The sequence below is a fragment of the Corapipo altera genome, unplaced genomic scaffold, assembly GCF_003945725.1.
Source record: "Corapipo altera isolate COAL_440 unplaced genomic scaffold, ASM394572v1 156, whole genome shotgun sequence".
NCBI classification, from domain to species: Eukaryota; Metazoa; Chordata; class Aves; order Passeriformes; family Pipridae; genus Corapipo; species Corapipo altera.
In genome coordinates, this window is record NW_020885153.1 from 62,873 (window position 1) to 81,572 (window position 18,700).

Consider the following 18,700-nt stretch of genomic DNA (forward strand, 5'->3'; position numbering starts at 1 on the left):
GAATTAAAAATGGTTGGAATTACACAAGCCGGAGGGATCTCAGGATTCCAGGATAGAGGGACAGCAGGATCGTGGGATAACGGGATGGTCGGGTTGTGGTATCGGGGTTTTGGGGTGTCCCCTGTGCACCCTAAGCCTTGAGCCTCCGCCCGGTTGTTTTGGGGGCGTGTTTTGTGCTCCCCCCGGGAATTAAAAATGGTTGGAATTACACAACGAGATGAGCCTGAGGGGTAAATAACTGGATCGAGAGGTCTGGGGATTGTGGGATAATGAGATTGGGGTTTTAGGGAGTCCCCTGCGCCCCCCGAGACCCCCCCTCATGTTTTGAGGGTGCGTTTTTTGTCCCCCCCCAGTAATTAAAAATGGTTGGAATTACACAAGGAGCCAGAGAGATCTTCAGATTCCAGAATGGAGGGATTTGGGGACTGTGGGATAGTGGGATGGTGGGGTTGTGGGATCGGGGTTTTGAGGTGTCCCCTGCACTCTCCAAACCCCTGCAACCCCCCCTCTTGTTTGGGGGTGCATCTTTTGCCCCCCCCCTTTGGAAATTAAAAATGGTTGGAAATAGGGAATGAGTCAGGGTTTGAACTGGGAGTCACTGGTCTGAACTGAGGGGGATGTGGGCAGACTGGGAGTCATGGGTTTGAACTGGGAAGGGTCAGTGACTTGGTGCCCCCCCAAACACAGGTTTTGGGGGGGGAGGTCCCCAGTGTCCCCGGGGGCTGTGTCCCACCACCCCCACGTGACTCCAACCCCAGGCAGGCCTTCACAAACACCTCGATTTGGGGGGTGATTATTAAAAAATAATTTATTCATTCATCAACAGACCTTCCTCGTACACACCACGAGGCCATTCCAGGGTGCGGGGGACACTCACCCCAGTGTCCCCATGGTCCTTTGGGTTGGGGGTTGACACTGTGACCCCATCACAGCTCAGTGTCCCCATCGAATGTCCTGGTGTTGTTGTCACCTGTAGCTTGTTGTGGGGGTGGCCCTGTCACAGCTCAGTGTCCCCATCAAATCTCCTGGTATCACTGTCACCCACGGGCTGTTGTGGGGGTGACACTGTGACCCTGTCACAGCTCAGTGTCACCACTGGGGTGTCCTGGTGTCCCTGTCACCCACAGGCCGTTGTGGGGATGACACTGATCTCATGATCCTCTCACTGCTCAGTGTGCCCACAGTGCTGTCCCAGTGACCCTGTCTCAGTGGGGGTCACACTGTGACAGTGTCCCTGTCGGGCTGCCCCCGTGTCACTGTCCCAGTCACAGCCCCGTGTGGGGCTGACACTGTGACCCTGTCACAGCCTGATGTCCCTGTCCTGCTGTCCCCATGTCACTGTCCCAGTCACAGCCCAGTTTCCCCATCAAAATGACACTGTGACCATGTCATATCCAGGTGTCCAGCCTGGTGTCATAGTCCTCCTGTCCCTGTCACTGTCACATCCCAGTGTCCCCATCCTGGTGTCCCATCACATCCCAGTGTCCAGCTCACTGTCCCCCTCCTGGTGTCGCTGTCCCTGTCCCATCCCCATGTCCAGCCTGTTGTGTCCCTGTCCTCATCCTGATGTCACTGTCCCCATCCCAGTGTCCCTGTCCCCATGTCCCTGTCACATTCTGGTGTCCCTGTCACATCCCAGTCATCCTGTCCCCGTGTCCCTGTCCCCATCACATCCCAGTGTCCACCCCGCCCTCCCCTTCCTCCCCCCCCACCCTCAGGCGCGGGTCCCCTCGGGCCACTGCCAGGACCCCCCCGGCTGCCGCCAGCGCCACCAGCGCCGCCAGCGCCGCCCCCCCGAACACGCCCCGTGCCCCCCCCTCCCCGGGGGGCAGCGCCGGCAGTGCCAGGGCCACCCCCAGCCCCAGGGGCACCCGCAGCCACCGCGACCCCCCTGCGGCTCCCCCCTGCTCCAGCCGGCGCCGCAGGAACCCCATGGCTGGGAAGTAAATCCCACAGGAGAATTCCAGCAGCAGGAACACCAGGAAGGCGCCGGGTGGGGGCACGGGGAGGGCAAGGAGGAGGAGAGAGACTCCCAGGAGCACGACGGACCCCAGCAGGAGGTGCAGGGGCTGCAGCCGGAGCCCCCCCCACGACCCCCTGGCGGAACAGGGATGATCCCACAGCACTTGCTGCCATAAATCCTGAGAAGGCGATTCCCAGTGGGATCCCCAGCGGCTCCAGCACGGGTGTCCAGAGAAAGATGAAGATGAGGATGACGCCCTCCACCAGTGCCTGCACCACCCCCAGCAGTGCCCCAGGGGGGTCCCGCAGCCCCCGCAGCCCCTCCCCACACGCCTTGGGGCAGGAGCGGTGTTTTCCATAATTCTCATCCCAGTTTTTCACGGCAAAAATCCCAGAAAAGGCCAGGAAGGGCACAGCTGCCACAAAGGGGGTCACGGGGCCCCCCCCCAGCACCAGCAGCTCAGCCACAGCCCCCGCAGCCACAGCCAGGACCCCGTTCCAAAGGGCCACACGGGAGAAGGTGTCTGGGATCCACTCCCGGGGGAAATCGTGGCGCTCCAGGTGCTCATGGACGTACCAGGACTCGAAGGAGGTGAAGAGCAGGGAGGTGCCGACGCCCCCCAAAAGCCGCCCCGCCGCCAGTGCTGGGAAATCCCGGGAGAGCTGCAGGAGGCAGGACAGGGAGCAGAGCACCGAGAACAGCACACAGGACCTTCTCCTGCCGAGCCGGTCCACAAAAGAGTGTGAGAAGAGCCCAAACACCAAGTTGGAGGCGAATCCCAATGAGTAGAGGGCGGCGATCTGCGTCTGCAGGAAGCCCCGACTGCGGAACACCTGGAACAGGTGAGGCCCCTGCAGCCAATCAGCTGCCAAGGCAGGCAGGAATCCCAGGTGGAAGCGCTGCTGGAATTCCTGGAATGCCGGGTTGGAGCTGGGGGGGCTCCGGGGAGGGAACTCCAGGAGCAGCAGCAGCAGCAGGAGGAGCAGGAGGGCACTGAGGGGCAGCAGGAGCATCGTGGGGAGGGGGGGGGGGATAAAGGGGTAAAGGGGGGGAGAAGGGGCAGCCTGTGGGGGGAAAAGGGGGGTCAATGATGGAAGAGGTTAGGGGGCACTTAAAAGGACCCCCCAGGTGTTATGTGGGTGTTTAGCGACTTCAACCCCAGGGAAACCCCCCAGACGGGCTACAGACCCCAGACTCACACACACCCCACAGAAGGCTATAGGGACCCCCACCCCACTGGGGGCTATGGGGAGCCCGACCCTCCAAACAGCCCCAAAGACTCCCACATCCTCCAAGAGCCCCCCTCACCTCCCCAGACCCTCCATAGCCCCCTCCCAGCTCCCATAAGATCCCCATATGGCCCCATAGGACCGCCCATTAACCCCTCCCAGAGCCCTCCCGGTCCCATAGACGCCCCATAGGCTCCCCATAGACCCCCACATCCCTCACTGGACCGCCATAGGCCCCCCCCAGCCCCACAGAGGCCCCATAGGACCCTACAGACCCCCACAGGCCCCAACAAAACCCTCCCATAGTCCCCACAGGACCATGCCAGACCCTCCCAGAACCCTCCAACCCCACTGGCCTGTCATAGGACCCCCACAGACCCACCACCCCCCAGGATCCCCGGGGCCTCACCGAGGTCGCAGCGGCCGGGCAGCTCCTCCACGGACCCACTTCCGCTTCCGCCTCCTCATGGGCGCAGCCATCTTGGCCCGTGTCACGTGACACAGGAACACTGCCCCCTTAGGGGTCTGTAGGGACCCCCCTGCCTTCCCTTGGGGGGTTATAGAGACCCTCCAGCCCAAAGGGACTCCTTCAGACACGCCCCAGACACCCCATGGGGAGGTTATGGCGTCTCTTTGGGGTGGGGGTCCCTGTAACTCCCACCATGGCGTGTCTGGAGGAGTCCCTTCGGGGTGGGGACCTCTATAACCCCCCCCAGGGGAGTCGGTGGCGTGTCACCCCATGACGTCACAATGACGTCACACCGAGCCTCCGCGTGGGGGGGATCACTGGGAGGTCCCCGGGGTCACACCCCCCCACAGGGTCACACATTCACGGCCCCAAACAAATACCCCCCTGCAACAGCCCCGACCACCCCACAGCTACCCCAACCCCGAGCAACTGCCCCAAACCTTGTGTAATTACCCCCGAGCAACTGCCCCAAATGCCCCAAATCCCCCTGCACAAATCCCTCCTGCAACTGCCCCAGTCCTTATGCAACTGCCCCAAATACTCCGTGCAAATGCCCAAGTCCTCGTGCAAATACCCCCAAGCAAATGCCCCCCGAGCAAACAACTGCCCCGCCCCCTCAATTGCCCCTGCCCCGTACAAATGCCCCAAACCTCGTGCAAATACCCCCAGTACTTGTGCACCTCCCCGTGCAATTGTCCCCCCCAGTTGCCCCAGCCCTTGTGCAAACCCTCGAAATGCTCCAACCTCCCCCTGTGCAATTTCCCCGCACCCCCGAATTGCCCCAGTCCAATGGAAACCCCCCGCCTGCCCCCACCCCATCCCGGGTCCGCCCCCCCGTGCCTCAGTTTCCCCAAATTTGGGGGCAGTTTCCCCCTTACTCACCTCGGCCGCCGGGTCCGGGGATCCCTGGGGAGCTGGGGGAGCGGACCCCCCTTACTTGATGCCGAAGCGGGGGCGGGTGTGGGGGCGGCGCGGGGGGGGGCAGCAGCGGGAGGGGGGACGGCACTGGGGGCAGGAGGGGGGGCGGCAATTGGGGCAGGAGAGGGAGCGACAATTGAGGCAGCAGGGGGGGTGACACGAGGGGGGACAGGGCGGGGGGTGGCACTGGGGGCAGGCGGGAGCAGGGGGGCAATAGAAGGGGTAACAGGGCGAGGGGTGACACTGGAGGCACCAGGGAGGGAGGTGGCACTGGGGGCCACAGGGAGGGGGGTCGCAGGGCGGAGGGGGGCACTGGGGGCAGCTGGGGGGGTGACATTGGGGGCAACAGGGCAGGGGGTGACATTGAGGACAGGCGGGCGGGGGGGGGGCACCAGGGAGGGCACCAGGGGAGGGGACAGGGTGGGGGGCAGCAGGAGGAGGGGGCACAGAAGGAGGGGGGGCAACAAAGAGGGCAGAGTGGGGAGGGGCAGAAGGGGGGGGCGCAGCACGCAGGGGGGTGGCAGAGGAGGGGGTGGCAGCCCCCGAGAGTCCCCCCGCGGCGGCGGGAGCGGGGTCGCGGCCAGCCTAGCCCCATGGCACTGCCACCCCCCTCGCCTCCCCCCGCCCGGTGGCACTGCCACCACCACCCCGGCCCCCCCCCACGCGGGATTTACCGGGAAAAGCGGCTGAGCCGCAGGGCACGAGGGGGGGCACATGGAGGAACCCGTGGGTGTGGGGACACGGAGACACGGGGAACAATGGGGGACACGGGGTCATGGGGACAGGGGGGACAAGGGGGACATTGGAGACATGGGGGATATGAGGGGCACGGGGGACATGAGGGACGTGGGGGACAGAACTGGGAGAAACACGACGTTATTGAGGGGCACGGGGGGGCAGGAGACAGGGGGACACGGGGAATGTGGGGGACATGGAGGGGACACAATTGGGGGACACGGGGAATGTGGGGGACATGGAGAGACATAGGGACAGGAGGGGACACGGAGTTATGGGGACGTGGGGGGGACACGATGGGGGACACAAGGGGGGGAACATGAATGGGGGAGACACGGAGGGGGACGGGGGACAAACGTTGGGGGAACACGAGTGAGGCAGACGTGGGGGGACACACGGGAGGGGACATCGAGGGGGAGATATGGGGGAACACGGGGGGTACAGGGACCCCCGGGGGGTCCCGGCGCGGTGGGGGCGGGGCCAGGTCCGCACAAAGGGGCCGTTGAGGCGCGGGTGGGGGGGAGGGGCAGGGGAGGAATTTCCACCCAAAACTTTTCCATGAGCCCATTCCTGCCCCTCCCCCCATCCCACTCCAACCCCTCCCCAGCCCGGGGGGGGCTCCCAGGGGAAACTGAAGCACGAGGGGGGGGGTTACTCGCGTGTGTGTGGGGGGACACGTGTGTCAGTGTGGGGGGATGTCCTCACGTGTCCTCCCGCCCTGACACTCTTGTGCAGGTCCCTGTTGACAGACACACGTGTGCAGTGACACGTGTCCAGGTGTGTTCCATGTGCAGGAACACGTGATTCCACATCCAAGTGTGTCACATGTGCAGTGTCACATGTCCAGGTGTGTCATATATGCAGTGACATGTGAGTCCATGTCCAGGTGTGTTTCATGTGCAAAGCCCCGGGAATGCAGCCTGGACACACCTGGACACGCCACGGGGTGGGAACACGCGTGCAATCGCACACACAGTCGTGTTGCTGCCTCGGGACTGGGTCTGCTCGTGGGGGGGAGTTGCACACCTGGGCACACCTGGACATGTATGTGCGGGGTCACACAAACCTGGACATATCTGTGTGCACCTGGACACGTGTGTAGGGTCACACACACCTGTGCACAGTCACACATCTGGGAGGATTGGGAGAGAATGGGGCAGTGACATGGACTGGGAGGACTGGGAGGGACTTGGGAGGTGACAGGGGCTGCGAGTATTGGGGAACTGGGAGGACTGGGAAGACGGGTGGTGACATGAGGACTGAGAGGGACTGGGAGTGCACAGGATGGAACTAGGAGGGGACTGGGGAGGGAGTGAGATGAGGACTGGGGTTACTGGGAGGGGCTGGAGGGAGTGACAGTGAGGATTGGGAGGACTGGGAGGGACTGGAGGAGGTGACACTGGGACTGGGAAAACTGGAAGGACTGGGAGGGAGTATGCACAGGATGGAACTGGGAGGGGACTGGGAGGGGCTGGGGGCGGGACGGGGCGGCCCCTCCCTCCTGGCGGCCGGGATGTGTGTGTGACACGTGTGACACCGTGTGTGTGGCACGAATGACGTGTGTGACACGAATGACGTGTGTAACACGTGTGACTCGTGTGTGCGCTACTCCGCGTGTGACTGCGGCCCCAGGCCCCGCCCACACATCCGAGCCCCGCCCTTCGCTCAGACCACGCCCCATCCGTATTCAGCCACAACCACCGAGGCCCCGCCCCTCACTTAGACCAAGCCAAATTCATCATCAGGTCACGCCCCTCAAAACCCTCCCCCCCCTCCCCTCCCGGTCAGCCCCTCCGCCTTTCCCCCTTCCCATTCATCCCATCCCCTCGAGCCCCGCCCTCTTTCAGGCCCCACCCCATTTCAGACCCCGCCCCTTTCCCGGCTCCCGACTCACCCCACCCCTCAGGCCCCGCCCCTTCCCCGGGGGCGTGGCCGGGCCGCACCCGCCGGGGCCGAGCGGGGCCGGTCGGGGCCGATCGCGGCGGGGGGGTGTTAGGGGGTGTCGGGGGCCTCCGAGGGTCCTGGGGGGCTCAGGAGGACCATGTTCGACTGCCTGGAGGCGGCGGCGGCACCGCGGCGGCTCCACGACGTGACCAACCGGGGGGGGCTGCGCCCTCCGCAGGGTCCTGGTGCCCGCGGGCTGCGGGACCCCCGCCCGCAGAGGTACCGGGGGGCACGGGGGGGACACGAGGGTGAGGAGGTTGAGGGAGGAATGCGGCGCGGGAAGGGCCCTGGGCGAGGGAGGTGGGGGGGCAGATGCGCGAGTGGGTGTGGGAGGCGAGGGAGGGCGGGGAAGCGTCTGTGAGCTTGAGTTTGAGTTTGAGTGTGCAAATGAGTGTGAGAATGAGTGTGAGAGCGACGGGGAGCGGGGGGTCGGTGTGTGCGGGGGGGGTCGGTGGATTCGTGGTCCGCGAGTGGGTTTGGGGGAGCGAAAAAGAGTCTCTGAGTGTGCAAATGAGTGTGAGAGCGACTGGGAGTGTGCGAGGAGCGGGAGGAGTCGGTGGGTCCGGGGGGTAGGTCAGTGGGTGCGTGGGGGGGTCGGTGGGTCCGTGGTCCGTGCGTGGGAGTCTCTTAGTGTGATCCTGAGTGTGCAAACGAGTGTGAGAGCGAGTGCGAGTGTGCGGGGAGCGAGGGGGGGGTCGGCGGGTGCGCGGGGGGGGGCGTGTCCGTGTCCCCGAGTGGGTGCGGGGGTGTGGAAAGGGCTGCGGGCGTAGACGTGTCCGAGTGTGCAAATGCGCGTGCAAGGGGGGGCTCAGGCGACCCGAGGGGGTCGGGGGACATCCCGCGTGGGTGCGGGGGGGGCCTGGTGAGTGACGCCCCTGGGTGCGGGACCGACCCGGGTATGTGCGGGAATGACGTGAGAGGTGTGGAAAATGGGGAGGGGGGGCGAGTGGGGGCGTGTGAGCGCGGGGGGAGTGAATGGGGTGTGGGACCTCCAATTCCCCCCCCACCTCGAGGGAGCCAGGGAGTGAGGGGGGGGCGGTTTTGGGGGACCCCCTTCGGGGGGAGGGGGGTCCCAGATCCGATTTTGAGGATGTCCCGTCCGGGGAAGGGGGGGCATAGGGACGTGGAGAACCCACTCGGGATCCCTTCTGGGGAGGTTTGGACTCGATTTGGAAAGTTGGAAGACCTGGACATTGTTTTTGGGGGGGCTCAGGAGACCCAAAACCCTGGTTTTTGGGGGGTCGCGGGGTCCCGGACCCCTTTGGGAGGGCAGAAGTAGGGACCCGGGTTTTGGGGGGGAGCAGAGAGACGTGAACCTCACTAAGGGACCATTTGGAACCTCTGGTGGGGGGGTTGGACTCGATTTGGGGAGGTCGGGGGGCCCTAAACCCTGGTTTTGGGAGGGGTCCTGGACCCCTTTGGGGTGGCAATAAGAGAGACTTGGTTTTGAGGGGAGAGGCCCACGCGGGGGGTCCTGGGGCGCACTCGGGAACCCCCCTCGTGTAAATTTGGGCACAAACAGGTTGGGGGGGGGCGGGATCCCCAAAACCCGCCGAACTTCCCTCAAACCCTCCCTAAAACCCCCCTAGAGCTCCCCCTGTGCCCGTGGCGCGGTTTTCCATCCCGTGTCCCCCCCACGCCCAGTTCCCCTGCCCAACTGGTTCCAGTCGGGGCCGCACCCGCCCCCCCCCCCCCCCCCCCCCCCCCTGCCAATGTGGCACTTTAACCCCTGCGGGGCCGCCCCAAAACCGCCCCGACCCCCCTTGGGGGTCGCGGAGAGGCCCCCCCTTCTCAGCAGGGCGGGAGGGGGCGTCACCCCCCGATTTTTGGAGAGGAAACCCCCTGGCCCTCCAAATTCCACCCCAGGGAGGGGGAACCTCCCCCTTCCCCCCCCCGTCCAAATTTAAGCCCTCACCTTGGAGTTGGAGGTCCCCCCAAAGTTGGGGGGGGGATATATGGGGGTCCCACAGCGTTGTGGCCCACCCCCGCCCCGAGGGGTGTAGCCACTTTGGGGGGCTGTTTTGTGGGGTTGGGTGGTTAAATTTTGGTTTCCCCCCCCAAATCCAGCGAGACACGGGAGTGTCCCCCAAATATGCCCCCCCAAACTCTCCGTGGGACCCTCCAGTATTCGGAGGGGGCACAATCAGCCCCCCCTAAACTTGGGGGGTCCCCGTGGAGGGAGGAGCGCGGGGGCGGAAGGGTGTGGCCCCCATTTCGGCCCCATTTTTAGGGGTGGGGGGTCAAGGGGAGTTTATTTTGGAGTGCCTGTGGCACGTGCGCGCCCAAGGCGGGCCCCACCCCTCCCTCAGACTCTCCCCCCCCCGGGGCCGGAATTTCTTTAATTTCAGCAATTTTGGGTTTTCTGGAAAAAACCACACAAAACCCACCCAAAAAATATCCGCCCGCCCCTCCCCCAGCGCCGCCCGGGCCGCGCGCGGGGGGGGGGGGGGCTCTTCCCCTCCCCCGCCGTGTCACACCCCCCCGGCACAGCGAGGGGGAGTTTGGGACGCCTCCACCCCGAATTTTGGGGTTGTGGGGAGCTGGGAACCTCCCCCACCCTTAATTTTGGCGTTTATGTAGGCTCGGGACTCCCCATCTCCAAATTTTGGGGGGTGGAAGGGGCCGGGGACCCCCCACCCCCAGGTTTGGAGTTCCGGGTGGGATAGGGAGGGGAGTGACATAGGTGGGCATTGGGGGGTGACACTGATGATGCCCCCCCCTCCCCTGTTGGGGCACCCCCGGGGACATTGGGGGTCTCAGACACTCCCATTACAAATTTTGAGGTTTTGGGGGGCTCAGGACCCCCCTGCTACGAATTTGGGGTTTTGGGGGGGCTGAGAACCCCCAACCGAATTTTGGCGTTTGGGGGGGCTTGGGACCTCCCATCTCCGAATTTGGGGGGGACTGGGACCCCTCTAACAAGAGTTTTGGGGTTTGGGGGGCTGGGACTCCCCCATACCAAGTTTTGGGGTTTGAATCTCAGATTTTGGGGCTGGGGGGGGCTGTATGAAGGGTCCCCTTTTTTGGGGGGACTTTTTTTTTGAACCCAGTTTTTGAGGGGGTCGCAGTGTCCTGGACACGTTTGGGGGTGCAGAAAGAGGGACCTGGTTTTTTTGGAGGGGGGCACAGGGATGTGGAGACCCCACTGAGGGACCATTTGGGACCCCTTGGGGGGAGTTGGACCTGGTTTGGGGTGGTCGGGGGTCCTGGACCCTGTTTTTAGGGGGGGAGCCCAAGATGAAGGGGGGGTTAACATGGTGACCCCTCCAACGTAGGAGGATCCTTCCCCCTCCCTTTTACCCCTCCTTTTTGGGACCGGTTCAGAGGATCTGCCTGACCCCCTCCCTCCTCTTTTTGTGCCCTCCCCCAGCCCTGGAGGCCCCCCCCGGGCGGGTTTTGGGGGACACGGGCCCCCCCCTCGCCGCCACCTCCCCCTCGCGTGTACAAACCCTGCTTCGTGTGCAGCGACAAGAGCTCGGGGTATCACTACGGGGTCAGCTCGTGCGAGGGCTGCAAGGTGGGCACGGGGATGGGAGGGGACGGGAGGGGCATGGGGCTGGGGGAGCCTGGGGACAGTGGGGACTCTCCTGGGGCCGTGGGAACCTGCGGGTAGCAATGGGTACCCCGTGGGGGGGAATGGGGACCCTGTGTGGGGAGTGGGGACTCCGGGGACCCCCCCCACCAGGGAATGAAGATCCTCCCCAAGCACTGGAACCCCCCCAGTTGACCCCAGGCAGCTTTACTGGGATCCCTGGTGATCTGTTCCTGGTGCCCCCAGTCTGGAGGTACTCCTAGCCCCCCCTTCACCCTGTTTTTGCCCTCCCTTCCCCCTGAGGTGCTGGGGACCCCTCCAAAGCCCTGGGACCCTCCCCAATACTGAGGGTCACTCCAACGACCCCAGTCACTCCAATGACCCCTGTGGAGCCACTGGGGAGCCCCCGGTTAACCCTGGGCAGCCTTACTGGGACCCCAGTGCCCTGCTCCCACTGCCCCCATTTTGGGGGTCCCTCCAACCCCCTTGAACCCCATTCCCCCCAATTCTAGGGTTTTTTCCGGCGCAGCATCCAGAAGAACATGGTGTACACGTGTCCCCGGGAGCGGAACTGCCCCATCGACAAAGTGACACGGAACCGCTGCCAGTTCTGCCGCCTCCAGAAGTGCCTCCGGGTCGGGATGTCCAAGGAAGGTGCGAGGGAGCTCTGGGACTCCCCAAAAAATTGGGACAACCTTCCCCCCCTCCCCCCCAAAGTGGCGCTGAGGGGTCCCAGGGTTGTCACAGTGGGGCTGGGGAAGCTCAGGGGGGGATGGTCCTGTGCCAGGGGGGGGATTTTGGGGTCTGTGAGGGCTCTGGGGGGTCACCCCTGAACCCCCCTGCCCACCCCCCCCAAATTCCCTGCCACCCTCAGCCGTGAGGCACGACCGGAACAAGCGGAGGAAGGAGGTGAAGGAGGATTTTGGGGGAGACGAGCTGAGCCCTGAGTTGGCCGAACTGGTGCGGAGGGTGAGCAGAGCCCACCAGGAGACCTTCCCCTCCCTGTGCCAGCTGGGCAAGTACACCACGGTGAGTGGGGCTGGGGGTTCTGGGGGGTCCCTGGGTGGGCACTAGGGGGGTACCCCAAGCCTTGGATCCATAGAGGGGTCGCTGAGTGACCTGAACCCCCAAAACAAAAGATCTGAGCTCGGGGGGGGGCAGCTGGGGAGCAAGTTCAGGGGGAGGGCGGTGCTGGGGAGGGATCCCAGGAGTTCCTAGGCAGTCGTGAGGGGGGGGGGATTGGAGGTCCCTGAGGGGGGCAACCTAATACTCAGACCCTTAGAGGGGTTCCTGGACCCCCTGACCCCCCAAAACACCAGATCTGAGCACTGGGGGCAGTCAAAGGCAGAGAGGTGCTGGGGAGGGGTCCCCAAGAGGCTCTGGGGGGTCCCAGTGATCCCGGGGGGTCCTAGAGGTCTGAGGAGGATCCAGTCCACCCTGAACCACCCTGACTGGGTCTGTGCCTCCCAGAACTTGAGCGCAGACCACTGTGTGCAGCTGGGCAAGGGGCTGGGGGACAAGTTCAGGGAGCCGAGGTTGGGTTTGAGTGGTTCCAGAGGGTCTCAGCAGGTCCCAAAACACCCTAAACCCCCGTAACTGAGTCCCTGGCCCCCTATGTCCCCCAGAACTCGAGTGCAGACCACCGTGTGCAGCTGGACCTGGGGCTGTGGGACAAGTTCAGTGAACTGGCCACCAAGTGCATCATCAAGATCGTGGAGTTCGCAAAGCGGCTCCCGGGGTTCACAGGGCTCAGCATGGCCGACCAGATCACCCTGCTCAAGGCTGCCTGCCTCGACATCCTGGTGGGCATCAGGGGATGTGGGGTCCTGGAGGGTGTTTGGGGGGGTCTTGGAGGGTGTTTGGAGGTTCCTCAGGGGGTTTGGGAGGACCTCAAGGGGGCTTGGGGGGTCCCATGGTGGCTCTGACCTCACCACCCACAGATGGATGTCCTGGAGAGGGGCTGGGTGGGTTTGGGGGTCCCCTATGGAAATTTTGGGGTCTCTTGAGGGGTTTTGATGTCCCTGGGTGGATATTTGGGGTCCCTGAGTGGGGGGATTTCAGTGACCCCTGTGTGATTTTGGGGTTCCCTGACCCCCATGACCCCCATATGCTGCAGATCTGCCCGTTACAGCCTGAGCAGGACATGAGGACATTCTGGGATGGGCTGACCCTGGGCAGGGGGGGTGTGTGTTTGGGATCCCTGGGTGATTTTGGGGTACCCTGACCCCCAGATGCTGCGGATCTGTACCCGGTACACCCCCGAGCAGGACACGATGACGTTCTCAGACGGGCTTACCCTGACCAGGACCCAGATGCACAACGCAGGGTTTGGGCCCCTCACTGACCTCGTGTTTGCCTTTGCGGGGCAGCTCCTGCCCCTGCAGCTCGATGACACTGAGACAGGGCTGCTTAGTGCCATCTGCCTCATCTGTGGAGGTAGGGGGACATCAGGGACATTGGGGGGAAAAGGGGGGCACAGGGGGCACGGGGGGTATCGGGATATGGGTGTCACAGCGGGGCAGCTCCTACCTCTGCAGCTCGACACCAAGACTGCGCTGCTCAGTGCCATCTGCCTCATCTGTGGAGGTGGAGGGACATGAGGGACACCAGGGGCACATGGGATATCAGGAATATAGGGGTCACAGCAGGGCAGCTCCTGCCCCAGCAGCTCAGTGACACTGAGCTGGGGCTGCTCATGGCCATCAGCCTCACCTGTGGAGGTGAGGACACGAGGGGGGACATTGGGGAGACACCAGGAGGCTTGGGGAGTATCAGGGGTTTGGGGATAGGAGGGGTGTAAGGGGGTATAAGGGACATGGGACTGAGGGGGCTGCTCAGGGCCATTGGCCTAATGTGAGGAGGTGGGGGAACACTGGGAACATGGGGACATTGTAGGGACATCAGGGACATGGGTATTGGGGCACATAGGGGGCTCGGGGACCAGGCTGTGGGGACATGTTCCCTAGGACGAGAGACAATGGTGGGCATGTGGGGACATGGTGACACTGGGATCTGCAGGGCAGGAGAGGGCAGGGATGGGGGGACAGGGAGGACATGGGAGTATGGGGACACAGGGACACTGTCCTGGTGGTCCCATCCCGGGGGTCTCTGTCCCCCCCAGACCGGATGGAGCTGGAGCAGCCCCGGCGCGTGGAGCGGCTGCAGGAGCCGCTGCTTGAGGCTCTCCGGGTCTACGCGCGGCGGCGGCGGCCTCGGCAACCGCAGCGATTCCCCCGAATGCTGCTCAAAATCACCGACCTGCGCGGCATCAGCACCAAGGGTGAGACCCCCGGGACCCCCCCAAATGGATACACGCTCCCCGAAATGGGTACAGCCCCTCCCGACAGCCCAAAACCCCTGGGACCCCCCGAAAACCCACCCCAACCCTAGTACTTCTGCAAATGCTCAAAAATCACTGTATCTGTCTGGCATCAGCACCAAAGGTGAGACCCTCGGGACTCCCCCAGACAAGAATAGCCCCCAAAGGCCCCTCGGGACCCCTCTGACCCCAAAATCCCCCAAACACCCCCCTCTCAACACCCCAGAATCCTTCTCTGGGACCCCCCCCAGCCTCATTTGGGGGGGTGTCTAAGGTCTTGGTGGGGTGGTTGTCCAAGGTTTCGGGGGGTTCAAGGTTTTGCGGGAAGGGGAGTTGAAACTCTCGGGGGGGGTTCAAAGTTTTTGGTGAGGTTGAAGGTCTTGGGGGGGGGGGGTTGAAGCTCATTTGAAGGGGATTCAAGGTCTTTGGGGGTGCTTAAGCTCTAGGAGGGGGTTGAAATTTGGGGGGTTCAAGTGCTTGAAGGGGCTTAAATTTAGGGGGGTTGAAGGTAGTTTGGGGAGGGTCCAAGATCTTTTTGGAGGGAGTTGGAACTCTTGGGGGGGGTTCAGAGTTTTGGGGGGGTTCAAGCTCTTGGTGGGCTTTTGAGCTCATTTTGGGGGCTCCAAGGTCCTGGGATGGAGGGGGTCTAAGCTCTCACGGGGGAAATTCCAAGCCCTTGGGGCAGATGTTAATTATTGGAGGGGGGGGGGTCACTCACACTTTGCTCCTCACCAGGGGCAGAACGGGCTCTGACCCTGCGCACGGAGATCCCGGGGCCGATGCCCCCCCCCTGATCCGGGAGATGCTGGAGAACCCCGAGATCTTCACTGAGGGGGGGGGCCAGGTGGAGCCCCCTCCACCCCCAGACCCTCCCACGGCCCAGGACAGCCCCCCCGGCCCCCCCAAATCTCCGTAACCCCCCCCAACTCCCCAGAGCCCCTATGGTGGGGGCACTCATAGCTGCCTTCCAGGGTCCCCCCCCTTTTGCTCTGGGGGGCGGGAGACCCCCAAAGTGGGCCCCCCCCCGAGTTGGGGTGTGGGGGGGTCAGAGACTGACAGAGCAAAGCTATTGCCTTAAGCTGGGGGGAGTCCAGGGACCCCTCCCCCATTCCAAACTCAGCTTCAGCCAAAGCCTCCCCAGCCCCTGCTGCCCCCGCCTTGTATTGAGAGGAATTTTAAGAGGGGCAGCCCCCTCTCCCCCCAAATTAACACTCCTGGGTTGCCCCCCCTAAATACCCCCTGAGGGTTTATTTATTGGACACAGGGTGGATTCTGGGAGGGAATCCCCATTATCCCCCCTGGACATTCCCTCCCCCCCCCCCAGTTTGGGGGGGCCCCCATTTATATGTTGTTGGGGCTGGGGGGACCCCAAAATTCCTCCCTCCATCCTATTCCCTATACACTACAGAGACCAAAGATGGGGGGACACAAGATGACTCCCCCAACTTCCCCCCTATTTTAGGGGGTTCTCAAGCCATAGGGTGACCCCAGTACCCCTCCAGGGCACCTTTGGGAGGGGGACACACCCCCAAATATGTTACCCCCCCCCAAGTCTGGCTGGGTGAGGGGGGCCGGGCTTGCTGCTGCCCCCCCTAAATTTGCCCCCCCCCCCCCACTTGGGTGGGGTCTGTTACACTACGGGGGGGGTGGTGATCCTTCCCCCCAGGGCAGCACTTTCACCCCTCCATTTATTTATTCCTCTGCGTTTACATTGGGCCCCTGCCATTTCTAGGGGGGCCCCCCCTGCCACTGCCCCACCCCCTGCTAGCCATCCCCTGCTTTTGGGGGGCCCCCCAGCCATGTTTACAGCCCTCCCCCACTCCCTCTGTGCTGAGGGGAGGTCTCGGGACTTTTCTATTTTTGCAAAATAAAGTGATGGAAATTTTTTATGGAGGGGTTGTGAATCTGGGGGAGAAAAAGGGGGTCTAGGAGGAGGAGGGGAGGCTTGGGACCCCCCTTGAGGTGATGGGGGGCACCAATGGGGTGGGAGTGGGGGCACTCCTGGGTTATTTGGGGGGGTACTTAGGAGCCCCCCACATTGCGACCCCCTTTGGGGATAAGGGGGGGGGCATTGGGAACCCCCCAAACTTGGGGACTCCTCCAGAGATAAACGGGGGGGTCACTTGGGGACCCCTCTCCAGGGATAAGAGGGGGCACCCCTGGGGTATTTGAGGGGGCGTTTGGGGACACCCCCCCCTCCAGTTTAATGATTTCCCCCCCATTTTTGGGGTCTGGGGGGGGAGGCACAAATAGGTTCTGGAGGTTTCCCCAAATACCACTCCCTCGCCCCCGAAGAAACCAAATTTAGGTTAAAAAAAGCAAAACCCCAAAGTTTTATTTAAATAAACCCTAAAGGAAGGGGGGGGGCACATGGGGGGTGGGGGAGGAAAGGACGACATTTTGGGGACATGGGTGGGGGACACAAAATTTGGGGACCCTTAGAAAAAACTACCGTTTAAAAGTGCCCCCCCCCCCCCCCGGGGGTGACCCCTGCCCCCCCCCCTCCCCATAGCAAAATAACTGTAATAAACCCCAAAAACCCAACAAAACATCCCAAAAATGAATCTGGGGAGGGCAGAGAGGTGGGGGGTGTGTGTGACCACCCCCCGGGTTTGAGGGGGCCCCAAACCCCCCCCCAGAATCCCCCCAACCCACCCCCTGGAGCCTTTAAACCACCCTCCTTGACCCCCAAATTTAGGGGGGGGGGGGCTCAGCAGAGCCAAAGCCTTTTTTGAAGCGTCATTGGGGGGGGTGTCCCCAAAGTCCTGCAGGTCCAGAAAGGGGGGTCAGGGCACCAAAAAAAAAGGGGGGGCCAAAATTCATCAGCTTTGTCCCCCCTTGGAGCAGTCTGTGATTGGGGGAGGCATGAGACCCCCAAAATGTGGGGGGGAGCACTGGGGGGGACCCCCAGAGTTTTTTGGGACATCCTGGATCTTCCAGCCACTCCCCCTCAGCAGATCCATGGTTTTCCCACCCCAGGGAATGGAGGTTTCCAGGATTTTCCTCCCCCTGGGAATGGGGTTTTCTGGGAAATGGGGGTCCCTTCACCCCCCCTCCAGGTGCAGCCCCCCCCACAGGTGCAGGGGGAGACACAGGGAGCCCCTCCCAAAACCACGTGGAAACAGGAGAAACGTCCCTGGAATCCACAGGAATTCCAGAGGGAATGGGAAGTGCTGCCGAGTCCCAAAACAGGGACACCCCCAAGTTCCTCATTCTCTTTCTGTTTTCCATAAAAAGGGGGAATTTGCCACCCTCCTGAAGCCGGGACACCCCCCAAAATCCTTAGTTTTCCTCCTTTTTCCCCCCAAAAAAGCAGGTTTGGAGATGTCATTCCCAGCGGGACCCTCCTACCTATGTCCTAGGTACCTCAAACCTGCTGGGATTTGGAGCAGTTTGGGGGCTCCCAGTCTGTCCTGTGGGGGAATGTGGGGTGGATTTAGGGATCCAACGATGAGGAGGGCACAGCTTGAAGATTCCAGGACGATTTTTGGGCTCATTATCCCAGTTTTTAGGCCAGAAGGGTGGGAAAGATCCGAGTTTTTCACACTGGGAACGCTCCAGGTTTTTTTAGGAGTTCTCAGCTCAGGGTGAAAAATCCGGGTGAAGCAGAGGATGCAGAGGGTGGGGGGTGCAGGAGGGAGGCTCCCCCTTCCTCCAGCACCCCCAGAATTCCCAGAATTTCACAGCAGGAGCTGGGAGTCAGGGGGGGGTCTTGCCCTGGCAGCCCTGGCACATCCGCTTGTGCCGCAGGAGCCGGTCCGTGCGGGAGAAACTCTGCGGGATGGAGGGGATTAGGGTTGGAATTCGGGGTGGGGGTGCTTCTGGGGGTTTCCAAGGGAATTCCAGGTGGGATTTCCCATGGAATTACCTGCATGCAGCGCTCGCACTGGTAGGGCTTCTCCCCACTGTGCACCCGCTTGTGCCGCTCGAGGTGGTACTTCTGGATGAAGCGCATGTCGCACACGTCGCACTCAAAGGGCTTCTCCCCTAAAGTGAGGGGGAGTTGGGGGGTAATTAACACCCCTGGGGGTAATTAGGGGGTGTGGGAATGGAGGAGGAGGGGGGAGTTGTGGGATTAAGGGGTGGTTGGGATCAGGGAGGGAGGGAGCACAGGTCACACTCAAAGGGCTTCTCCCCTAAACTGGGAGGGGTCCAGGGGGTTAATTAACACCTAAGTGGGGGGGAAGAGGAGAGAGCTAATTAAGGCTGTGAGGGGTTAATTAGGGTGTGTTAATTGGTGCCCCCACCAGTGTGGATGAGGATGTGCCGTTTGAGGTGGTAACTGCTCCGAAAGGCCCCGAAACAGTGGTCGCAGATGAAGTTCTTGAGCTGGAAGGACCCGTTTTGCTCGATCACCACCATCTACAAACCATGGGGGGATAGAGATTGGGGAGGCTCAGAGCCGGGGGGGCCCCCAGCAGCCCCACCCAAATCCCCCCCCCGGCCGTCCTGCGCCTGCCGGAGTTTGGGAGATTCTCTTCCTCCTCCTCCTCCTCCTGGGGGGCGGCGGCAAACCTGGGACTGGGAGCGGCGGGACGAGCTCGGGGGTCCCTCGGCGCTGGGAACCCGCTTGCGGCGCTGCCGGGGGGCC

The 18,700-nt window shown here is 63.0% G+C and overlaps 3 protein-coding genes across 3 annotated transcripts; 1 reads left to right on the forward strand and 2 right to left on the reverse strand.

Moving 5' to 3' along the window:
• Window positions 1–785: 785 nt before the first annotated feature.
• On the reverse strand, window positions 786–2,987 carry MFSD5 (major facilitator superfamily domain containing 5). The gene is given in 2 exon segments (XM_027670210.1): window positions 786–2,099; window positions 2,101–2,987. Coding segments are annotated over 2 exon segments (1,308 nt in total). The 5' UTR covers window positions 2,977–2,987; the 3' UTR covers window positions 786–1,667.
• Window positions 2,988–7,309: 4,322 nt separating this feature from the next.
• On the forward strand, window positions 7,310–15,995 carry RARG (retinoic acid receptor gamma). Its single transcript, XM_027670211.1, is given in 11 exon segments — window positions 7,310–7,415; window positions 7,417–7,477; window positions 10,629–10,669; window positions 10,671–10,775; window positions 11,303–11,444; window positions 11,665–11,819; window positions 12,416–12,592; window positions 13,022–13,226; window positions 13,912–14,070; window positions 14,845–14,891; window positions 14,894–15,995. Coding segments are annotated over 11 exon segments (1,284 nt in total). The 5' UTR covers window positions 7,310–7,355; the 3' UTR covers window positions 15,026–15,995.
• Window positions 15,996–16,779: 784 nt separating this feature from the next.
• Window positions 16,780–18,696, reverse strand: ZNF740 (zinc finger protein 740; the record flags this gene model as incomplete). Its single annotated transcript, XM_027670224.1, is given in 5 exon segments — window positions 16,780–17,816; window positions 17,818–17,883; window positions 17,978–18,096; window positions 18,357–18,471; window positions 18,625–18,696. Coding segments are annotated over 5 exon segments (399 nt in total), but the record flags the coding sequence as incomplete, so codon positions are not given.
• Between the last annotated feature and the right edge of the window lie 4 nt (window positions 18,697–18,700).